General features: G+C 42.3%; 1 protein-coding gene and 1 pseudogene across 2 annotated transcripts in view; both read left to right on the forward strand.

Moving 5' to 3' along the window:
* The window catches only part of CUNH1orf100 (chromosome unknown C1orf100 homolog), a 13,217-nt gene extending 2,077 nt beyond the window's left edge, over positions 1 to 11,140 (forward strand). Inside the window, exons 2-4 of one of the 2 annotated variants that reach the window (XM_028755281.1) lie at positions 5,993 to 6,088; positions 8,610 to 8,782; positions 11,028 to 11,140. In XM_028755281.1, coding sequence (XP_028611114.1) covers positions 5,993 to 6,088; positions 8,610 to 8,782; positions 11,028 to 11,140 — 382 coding nt within the window. The remainder of the gene's footprint in view (positions 1 to 5,992; positions 6,089 to 8,609; positions 8,783 to 11,027) is intronic. The other variant, XM_028755282.1, reaches the window with a different exon arrangement.
* Positions 1,088 to 1,906, forward strand: LOC114610671 (annotated as a pseudogene).
* Positions 11,141 to 11,347: the final 207 nt, after the last annotated feature.

Raw genomic sequence — 11,347 nt, forward strand, 5'->3', positions numbered from 1 at the left:
TCTCTCTCTCTCTCTCTCTCTCTCTCTCTCTCTCTCTCTCTCTCTCTCTCTCTCTCTCTCTGCCTGCAGCCTATGGATTATCCTAATAAAGCTCTCAGCTACTGCTCCAACACTGTTCCTGTCTGCTTCCCACTAAAACCAGCTTTCTCTGTCCCTTTAGTATATTAAGTCTGCTTGCTGTCTGACTACAAGTAGGAGAATCACATGGTCCAAACAGAAGTGTTGAACTTCTCTGGAAAATAAAAATCCTACATATATCATAAATGGCTCAGAATAAGACATAGAATTTAGCAACTGGGTTTGTTTTATGGCTGTGGTATTTACTAGCTGCAGAGTATCCAGAATGTCCATTTAGCCTCTCTGAGTTTCTTTTCACTGTTATAAAACAGTATAAAAATAGAGAGTCCATGCTTACTTTGTTAGGTGCCTGATAATTAAATGGGATCCTATCGTTAAGGCTGGAGGCCCAGCACAGACGATTCAGAAGGGCACACGACGGTGTCCCTCTGGCAGTGGGACTGTATAGACAAACTCAATCCTGAACTCACCCATGTATATTGAATGTTCTCTGTAGCTAAGTCTAGATCCTGTTCTGATTACAGCCATCCTCCCAGGGGACAGATCTAGTCTCATGTAGGTTAAACCCATCCTTTCCAAGCTGTCAGGGACACGCAGATAACATACAGTGTAAGCAGACAGATAATGTACAGTGTAAGCAGATGCAGCAGGCTTACCCGCTTATCTTAGGAGGGCTTTCTGTGACTGATTCAACAATCGGTAGTCTGTAAACATGGCGGACACAAGGGGCATTCCGATTCATTCATCCTTTCCCTCCCGCCAAACCTCCTGTGGAGAAGCTGAGTACTTACTGTAAAGCCTCTGGCCAAGCCAGACACATTTCTCCCTAAGGTGAATTTTTGTCTCCCTCACTACTTTAATGGCTGAATTAGAAGCTTTCTCTCATGTTCCAGGTTAAGGTGACATGTGAGAACTTGGAAAACTCATACTAAAGAATCAGAGGGAGGACTATAGTTGGGGCCGTGTTCCTGTGTCTGCTGCTGTGTCTGGTTGTCGCTGTGCCAGAGCTATGTTTCACAACCAGTACGACAATGGTGTCACTGTTTGGAGCCCTCAGGGCAGGATTCATCAAACTGAATATACAATGGAAGCTGTTAAGCAAGGTTCAGCAACAGTTGGTCTAAAAGTCAAAAAACTCATGCAGTGTTGATTGCACTGAAGAAGGCACAGTCAGAGCTTGCCACTCACCAGAAGAAAATTCTCCATGTTGACAACCATATTGAAATCTCAATTGCGGGTGTAACTGCTGATGCCAGACTGTTGTGTAACTTTAGGCACCAAGAGTGTTTGGATTCCAGATTTGCATTTCACAGACCATTTCCTGTATCTCGTCTTGTGTCTCTCTGATTTGAAGCAAGACCCAGATCCCAACACAACAATATGGCCGGAGACCCTATGGTGTTGGGCTGCTCATTGTTGGTTATGATGATATGGACCCTCACATTTTCCAAACCTGTTCCTCTGCTAACTACTTTGACTGCAGAGCTATGTCTATCGGAGCTCAATCAGCTCGTGCTTACCTAGAGAGACATATGTTGGAATTTATGCAGTGCAATTTGGATGAACTGGTTAAACACAGTCACCGTGCCTTAAGAGAAACACTCCCTGCAGAGCAGGACCTGACCACAAGAATGCTTCTATTGGAATTGTTGGTAAAGACTTGGAACTTGATGATGGTGATGATGATGGTGATGATGGTGATGATGGTGGTGATGATGATGTGTCTCCATTCCTGGATGGTCCTGAAGAAAGACCACAGAGAAAAGCACAGCTTTCACAGGCTGCTGATGAACCTGCAGAGAAAGCTGATGAACCAATGGAACATTAAGTGACAAAGGTTACAACGACACGAGGATGCAGGGACATACACTGGTGACAATAATCTGTGTTTTAAATCAACAACGGCAACATATTGGGTTTTGTTTTAGAAATCAGTCCAGATGTGAGTTTTCTCTAAGTAACTTCACAGAAACTATATAATGGGGTGCATAAAAAATATAATGGGGTGTATTTTCTTTGAAAGGGTCTACATAATCATTTCCTAGAAAGTATAAGTATGTATACCAATGTTTTTTATATGACAAAAATAAGTGCCTTTGCAGTTTTAAAGACAACTGTGAAATAAAGTTGTTTCACCAAAAAAAAAAAAAAAAAAAAAAAAAAAAAGAATCAGAGGGAGAGTGGTGAACACCTCGGAGAGAGACAAGGTGGAGAACACCTCAAACCCAAGCATTCAAGAGGCTGAGGCAGGAGGACTGTGAGATTTGGGGTCAATATGGACAATCCAGAGAGACCCTACCTCAAAATAAAAATAAAGGAGGGGCTGGGACTCGGAGATAGAACTCCTGCTTAGCACGTTAAGTCCCCGGTCCAACAGGCAACTCTGACAAGGTGGGAAAGGTGTGGCTAAGTGAGAGGGATATGCAAAAGGAAAAGAGAAAAGTTAGAAGCAACGTGAGCTATCTCTTTCCCCCCACACAGATATCTCCTCATTTCTCCACTCAGCCTGTACTTCTGCTCCCCCGACGCCCCACAAGCCGCTTGCTCGCTCTCCCCACCTCTCGTCACTTCCGCCCGACCAGCCTGGGGTCTCAGCCAAGGGACTGCAGCGGGTCATACTATTGGAGGTCAGCAAAGGATAGCTCCATTCTCAAAGCAATGGCTAGAGCAGGATGAACTTTTTCAGAGCCTCAGCAGGCTCTGTTGTACAGATGATGTCAGAGAAGATCAAATAGCCTGCAGCAGACAGCACAGCAGCCATGAGGAACATGTCCCAGATGCCTGTGATTCCTCACAAACCTTGACTCTCGGGGCTCCTTCTACCTCAGAGCTCAGAACTAGAGGCTTTTCTAAGCGGCACCCCCACTTCCCACATATTCAGCAATATTGTTTCTTCTCTATTTTTGGACCAACTTCTCTCTCCTCTTACGACTTAATCCATGATATAACTCAGGGCTCACTCCTATATCTTAACTACGAGGCAGGCCCAGACAGCCTGTGGTTATTCAGAAACTTAGAGCTCTCCAACACCTGTTTACACAGACAGAACCTGCCCAGCACTTGGTTTGATTCACACTAGACAGCTCCTGCAATCCTTCAGAGCTTGAATGGTCCCAAAGGCCAGTATGCTGAAGGCCTGGTCTTCCTGACACTGGTGCTTTGGAGAGGTGGTGGAACTTTTAGAAGAGAGCACTCGCCGGGCAGTGGTGGCGCACGCCTTTAATCCCAGCACTTGGGAGGCAGAGGCAGGCAGATTTCTGAGTTCGAGGCCAGTCTGGTCTACAGAGTGAGTGCCAGGGCTACACAGAGAAACCCTGTCTTGAAAAACCAAAAAAAAAAAAAAAAAAAGAGAGAGAGAGAGAGAGCACTCCTGCTATGATGTACTGTGTGGCAGAAGCAACAGGACAATTAATTAGTCACAGATTGAAACTCTAAGGCATAATAACCTTTATTTATTTTGGTATCTTTTTCTTTTTTTTTTTTAAGATTTCACTTATATTGTATATATGAGTACACTGCAGATGTCTTCAGACACACCAGAAGAAGGCATCAGATCCCATTACAAATGGTTGTGAACCACCTTGTAGTTGTTGGGAATTGAACTTAGGACCTCTGGAAGAGCAGTCTTTTTTTTTTTTTTACTTTTTTTTTTTTTTTGAAGAGCAGTCTTAACCACTCTTTTTTGTTTGTTTGTTTGTTTTTTCAAGACAGGGTTTCTCTGTGTAGCCCTGGCTGTCCTGGAACTCACTCTGTAGACCAGGCTGGCCTCAAACTCAGAAATCCGCCTGCCTCTGCCTCCCAAGTGCTGGGATTAAAGGCCTGTGCCATCACTGCCCGGCAAGTCTTAACCACTTAAGCACTCTTAACCACTGAGCTATCACTCCAACTTGATATCATTTTTAATGATATCTTTTCTTTTATTTGCCAGTTGCAAGTCTTTATTATTATTTTATTTACATTTCAAATGTTGTCCTCCTTCTTGAACCCTACTCCACAAAACCCCCACCCCATCACTCCTCCCCTTTGTCTCCTCCAAAGTGGAGACAGTGGGTGCTCCTCCACCCACCCACTCCCACCTCATCCCTCCAGCACCCCCCTTCTCTGGGGCATCAGCTGAAGGGGATTGTAACCTTATAGGAAGAACAACAGTATCAACTAACCAGACTCCTCAGAGCTCCCAGGGACTAAACTACCAACAACAGAGCATACATGGACCCATTCCTGTCTCCTGCCACATATATAGCAAAGGATCAGTGGGAAGGATGCACTTGGTCCTTTATTGTTTTTAGGATGATATATCTGATACGTGTTACAGTAACAAAAAAGCTAACACATTCACATATACTCTACTCAGAACTCAGCTGTGATTTAGTCGTGGTTTATGTATGACTTCTCTCCGTAGAGACTGTTCCCCATACTCTTAGCCTAGGCAAATCCTAGACACCCAGCCCTCCTTAGTGTCTCAGCAGCTCGGCCTCTAATCTCTGTCAGTTAGGTTCCTTTTGTATGTTAGTCTTACAGCTTTTCTGTAAGGATTTTTGGACCTCACTCTCCATCCTATCCTCCTGTCTCAATATTACCAATGACTGCAGCTGGAGAGATGGCTCAGCCCCAGTGTGTCTGCTGTATCTGAAGACAGCTACAGTATTCTCATATACATAAAATAAATAAATCTTAATAAAAGAAGAAGAATGCTTTAAAGATATATATATATATATATTACCAGTGTCCTACCTCCCCTAAGCACCGTCTCCATAAGCCCTACTTCCGACAGCGCCATTATGGGGCTGAGGCTTCCACATACCTCTGCATTCCCGTTGCAGAATCAAGCTCACACCCCGACATACTTCTTCCCATGCAGGTGGCTCATGTTATGCTTCAAAACAAACCAAAATGGTGGCAATGCTGGTAATCCCAGCCCTGAGGCAGGAAGTGGTAATAAATGCTGGTAATCCCAGCCCTGAGGCAGGAAGTGGTAATAAATGCTGGTAATCCCAGCCCTGAGGCAGGAAGTGGTAATAAATTCAGGGCCAGACAAGGGTGTACGGAGAGACAGACCTGTCTGTCTTCACAATTCAGCTCTCCTAGATGACATTTGAGTCCCCCTTCCAGACTGACTACAACATGCCTTGACATTACGGTCCTATATTATCAATTATTACAGTTAAGTAAAAAGACTTACTATGGAATCTTATAAACATTTCAAAGGTTGAATAATAAGGAATTCTCATTTTTGTATTACTTTGTTTCAGCAATTATCAATATCTGTTTTACTGACTCTAAGGATTTATTTCATTCTATGTGTATGTTCGTGTGTGTGTGTGTATGTGTGTGTGTGTGTGTGTATCAGATGTGTTCAGGTATCCTCAGGGTCCAGAAAAGGGCATCAGATCCCTCAGAACTGGAGTTATGGAAGGTTGTGAGCTGTCATATGTGGGTTCTAGGCACTGATCTGGGTCCTCTGCAAGAGGAGCCTGTGCTCTGAACTGCTCTGAACTGCTCTGAACTGTCTCTCCTTGTCATTGGTTTTACAGTGTCTCCCCATCTCCTTCTGTTCCTTCCTCCTCTCTTTCCACTCTCTGTCCCACCTTCCTTCCCTCTCCTTTTTTCTTTTCCCTACTCGTTTGACCTAATACATGACATGCTAAATATTTCCCTGTGAATCCTGGAAGTAAATGACATTCTGTTACTGGTTTTAGAGGATATTGGGGAAGGGAAACCAGCCAATACCACAAACTCAGGTCTGGTGGAAAGATACTTATTATGAATAACAACCAACATGGATGGAAAATTCCACTGGCTTCAGTCACTTGGAACAGGGCACAAAGTCCAAATAAATTATCACACAGCAGCTGGTATGCCTCTGGAAAGAACAGACTATAGTGACTACTTCTTTCTCACCTACCTCCTCTAGGCTATATGTCACTCACCAAGGAAGGGACCTCAAAGGCTATTACCCTGGACAACTGGCAAGACTCCATTTTGATTACAGTGTGAGGAAGGCTCCGAGGTGAGACATACCCCTAAATCTTAATTTCTAAGAATATCATCAAAGCTAAAATGATAAGTAAAGGAAAGTGGGCTGCATTATCTTTTTTAAAGATGAATTTTTAAAAATTATGCATGTGCATGTATGTGGGTATATATACCTGAGTGCAGGTACCCATGGAGGCCAGTAGTGAGCTGCCCCATGTGGGTGCTGGGAGTTGAACTCAGGTTCTCAGTAGGACCTGAGCCATTTCTCCAGTCCCTAGCTACACAATCTTAATAATACTGTTAATCGCAAGTGTTACCTGATAGATAGAAGGGGAGGAAAATATACCAAACTATTCAAAATGCTATCTATTGGTTTTGTGGGACTTTGAGTATTGAGATTGACCCCAAAGCCCAAAGCACGCTAAGCATAAGCTCCACCAAGGAGCTGTCTCCAGCATTGACAGTAACGGGCTTTGTTTGTATTTTTCAATAGTAGCAATATTATTAGTACTTTGTCTTTTTTTTTAAACTCTTTTGTCTATTTCACAGATTTTCTCAAAGGAGAACATATTACTTCCACAATCAGCAATAAATACAGGATTTTTATTAAACCACCTATGAAATTCAAGAAACATTATGTAGTTTAGAATTCCAGACTGGTAAAACAACTTAAATGTGTTAGCATTTGATTTCATTCTCAGTAGAGTTGTAAGTCTGGTCTATGTGGTTCCTTCTGATCTATGTGTGGCTTTTACAAAAAGAAAGGCAAAAAATAATAAGCAATAACAAAAAAGAAGTGTCCTTTTGAGGAACTTATAAAATGTTTGATTTGGGGCAATTTTCACGTTCTCTGAGTATCACACTCCCAAATAAAGGGATTGATAAGACTGGAGAGATGACTCAGTGGTTAAGAGCACTGACTGTTCTTCCAGAGGTCCTGAGTTCAATTCCCAGCAACCACATGGTGGCTCACAACGACCTGTAATGGGATCCGATGCCCTCTTCTGGTGTGTCTGAAGACAGTGACAGTGTACTCATATAAATAAAATAAATACATAATTAAAAAAATAAAATTCAGATTATTTATGAAAAAAAGAATTGATGTAACATCCTAAGGCAGATAAAGCACTTGGCATGATTATCGTCATTTGAATCCAACACCTCCTATATATTACAATTTCCCTTCTCATAGTTGATTGCCATCCAGCCAACCTCCAGTTACCCCTATCAGGGGTGGGGTTGGCACACTATATTTAGAGCAGTGTAGAGTCTACATTTAGATTACAAAGCTGGAAATAGCTTTGAGCTCATCCTGATCCAGTTAGAAATACAGCACAAAGGAATGGCACGTTGTTAGTTCTCAGTTGTAGTCACTGTGTGCCTGCCTGCTCATGCCACAGTGCACACGTGGAACTCAAACCCAGGGATCAAATTCAGGTCACCAGCCTTTGCCTAGTGAGCCATCTCCATGGGCCAAGTGACATGTCTCGACTAAGGTCACAAAATTACTGTAAATGTTAGTCTTAAAATATAATCCATAATTTCCAAGTCCAAGTTCAGGGTTCTTGGTACTGAATGTAGTATTTGTTTAGAGTAACTAGTGTTTTGAAATTTTCGGGGATAAGGTCCTATTATATGACCCTGGCTGGTCTCTCAGGTAACCTTCTGCTATAGCCTTTGGAGTCACTGAGAACTCTAGGTATGTGCCATCATACATGACTTAATAAACTATGCAGAGCTGAGTCCTCTACTAGAAAACAAACAAGGGAGGAAATGACACGTGCCCATATATGTATATAGTTTGTTTAGTGCCTTGTTGGAAAATTTTTTTTAAAAAAATATTGAATATATCCTGTAGAGTGAAAAATTATAGATACTGGGTATATAGAATCCTTTTTAGACATAAAATATTCTTTAGGCTTTCTTTACAAAGACATGGAGGCATGAAGCAAGTTAAGAATGTGGACAGACTAATTACGGGAACTGGCTAGAATGCAATTTAGCCAGGTGGAACCAAGCTGAGAACCATAGTGACAGGGCAAGGCCGAAGTAACAGGGCAGGACCACATTCTTGAGAAAGATAAGCGTACAGAGAGTTTTCACCTGACCCTGACTCCCGTAGGTTGGGTTCCTTTGGAATGTTCCACTATTTTCATGTTACACCACCCTAGCAACCTCTCACCCCCTCGCCATTCCTTGGTTTGTGGTTCTTCCCTTTAAAAACCCCTTTCAAACTGGCTGTCGGGGTCAATTCAGCTCCTGCGTGGGCATACGAATTGACCGGCAGCTAGCTGTCACGCCCTAATAAAATCTCGCAATTGCTCTGGTACATGGTGTCTCAAGCAGATTACTGGGTGATCGCGACTTTCTGAGATTTGAGTGAGGGTCTCCCCTCTGCGGAGGTCTTCAATCCAATCTCATTTCAAGATGGAAAAAGAATCTAGGTCATGGGGTTAGTCTAACTAAAATAATGCGTTGACTCCTAGGTTGCAGCTCATGAGAAAATGGACAAGTTCTCCAAAGGTGCTCAGTACGATATTTTTGTTTCAATATAGACCCCTCATAGACTTGGCAATTCCACTCAAGAGCAAAATACCGTATCAGCCTCAATTAGATCAGCAAACGCTCATTCGATACATTTATTTTAGAAGATTGTCAAGGCCTACAGACTTGTGGCATAATGAAACATCTTACCAAAGAGATTACTCCTTGCCATTCTATGAGACTGGTAAGTGCTATCACCTAGCTGAGCTTAACCTCACCAGTAGGCTGCAATCAGCACGTCACAGGGGCTTACTGCCTAAAGAGGCATGACTGGAGCCAGTCAGACTGGGGGCAGAGATGCGTGTGCAGATCTGGGAGTTGAAAGAAGTCAAAGCCCAAGCCTTTTTCCTTTCTTTCTAGCGACCTGCATCTGAGACCAAAAGAGTGAAGCCACCGTAGCCATTGGTGCTTTCAACTTCTGCTCATTGACTGAATTACTGAGTTTCTAAATGAGCGATTCCCCACATTTTTTGGGGGGGAGGGAGGATGTGGTCTCACATTTTGTCAGGCATATATTTAGTTCCTATACAGTTCTCTGGGCTGAGTGCTGTTGCTTTAAACAGGGAAAGCCAAGTTTTCAAGATGTCTCATGAACTAACCCTAAATCACACACCAGGAGGAAAGAGGAAGAATTCACACCCATATTGCTTTCCAGCATGGCTTGACCCAAAGCTACACTGCCCGTCACAGCCTGTACTGCTAATTGCTTAATAGTTTTCCTTAAAAAGAATTCCTGTCTTTTTGCTAAAAAAACAGAAAACTGATGATACAAGTGTAACCAGCTAATCTAGAGGCTAAAGTTTGCAGACTGGAAGTTCAAAGTTGACCTGGGCTACAAAATGAGTTTAAAAGTGGTAGAGTTGGGAAAGATTTCCCTTCTGTCTCTTGTCCCCAGAGAAGGCAGCTGCAGTCTGGAGGGATGCTATAGTCAGGAGGGAAGAGATAGCCAGGCTGATAGGCAGAAAAATGTTCTAAAAGAGCTCCATTCGCTCTTCAGACAGCCTTCTCTAATCGCTGCTAGAAAACATTCTAAAAGAGCTATGTCAGTTTTCTAAGTAATTCTTGGGATTTAAGGTCAGAAATCCTGCTAGAAAAAATTCTAAAAGAGATATGAAAAATTCTGAAAGAGCTGTGTTCACTCTCTATGAATTTTCCAACTAGAATCAGAAATCCTGTTAGAAAAATATTCTTGAAAATCTGTGTTTGCTCTCCAGAGATCTCCAGACCGCTCAGCTCTTGCTAGAGAAAAATTCTAAAAAAGAACTGCTTTGTTCTCTGCTGGTTCATCTCATACAGACCAAAAGCAGTCTGTTATTTACTTATCGATTCAGTTATTTATTCCAGGCTCCCTCTTGACATCCCCGAATTAGCATTCCATGACCTTAGTCCCTTAACTCTTGGGAAAAGGACAGCAAGCACCCCCCCCCCTCCTTTTTTCTAACATTGCAAAAGAATTCAGAGATCTGCTTGTCTTTGTAGAGTTAACTGGGTGGGACCTTGTCCTGAGATTACCATTCTGACCACACCTGGACCTAAATTAGCTCTGTCCCAAACTGACCCTGAACTCAGGAACGTGCCGCAGTAGTAAGCATAAACAACAACAAAACCTTAGCTGGGTGGGTATTGTCCCGTAATCAGCACTCCCTAAATCTCCTTATCTCCTTCCCTAGTATCTGACAAGCACTTCTAGTCATATTCCCTCGATTAAGGAAGTATTTGTCATTCCTCAGATTATGACTTGCTTGTTTCTATAGTGTGTTTAAAGCACCTAATAGCAGAGAAAAGCTTTGTTATAATGCCGTCATTAAAATGCTCTAGCCTTTGCTTCATTGGGAAAGACTGTTCTGTTCAACCCATGCCTTGCATGGACCCTTCCTGTCACCCACAAGACCTGCCAGGGATTGTGAAGAATTATGATTGGGATGGTGGCTCCAACAGGCATGAATTTAGAGATGGCAACAACTACAGACACAAAGTTGGCACAGACTGTCCTTTAGAAAATATAGGAAAGGAGAACAGGAGTCTAGGGTTAGGACATCAAAATAAAAACAAAATGATTCTTACTACATTTAATATAATCTAATAATATCTATTAATAAAGGAACTTTGATTCAATCCCCTCTCTATATTTAACAATTTTTAAATTGCATTCTTATTTGTTAGACATGTGCTTATCCACGTGAGTGTGCAGAGGTCACAGGTGAACTGGTGGTGGCTGGTTCTCTCCTCCACTATCTAGGGCCAGAGGATTGAACCTAATTTGTTAGACTTGACTCTAACTGCCCTTTCCCACTGACCATCTCCCTGGCACCCATATTTTAATTATATCCCTTTAAGTGCTTTAAAATTGTACACTGTTTCTTAAAAGATGGTGTGTTACAATTCCAGAGTAGCCCTAAAACAAATCACTAATTAGTTTTAAATTCCAGGTTGGGATCGGAAATTAGGCACGGTTTTATCGAATCCTAGACCAGTTAACTCAGTGCCAGAAGCCTATTGTTGTGGAGACCGGGGAATCGGCTTTGTGAGAAGCGCTTTTTAAAACTAAAGTAAGTATGGAATTCCAAGAAAACAAACTTGAGCATTTTTTAGTGACTAAATTAACAGTAACAACACTGTCTTTAAGTGTGTATACAGATGGATCTAATCCTAAATGAATTTTTTTTTTTTTTTTTAAAGATTTATTTATTTATTATATATGAGTACACTGTAGCTGTCTTCAGACCCACCAGAAGAGGGCATCAGATCT

The sequence above is a fragment of the Grammomys surdaster genome, unplaced genomic scaffold (assembly GCF_004785775.1).
Source record: "Grammomys surdaster isolate TR1022 unplaced genomic scaffold, NIH_TR_1.0 126051, whole genome shotgun sequence".
Taxonomy (NCBI): Eukaryota; Metazoa; Chordata; class Mammalia; order Rodentia; family Muridae; genus Grammomys; species Grammomys surdaster.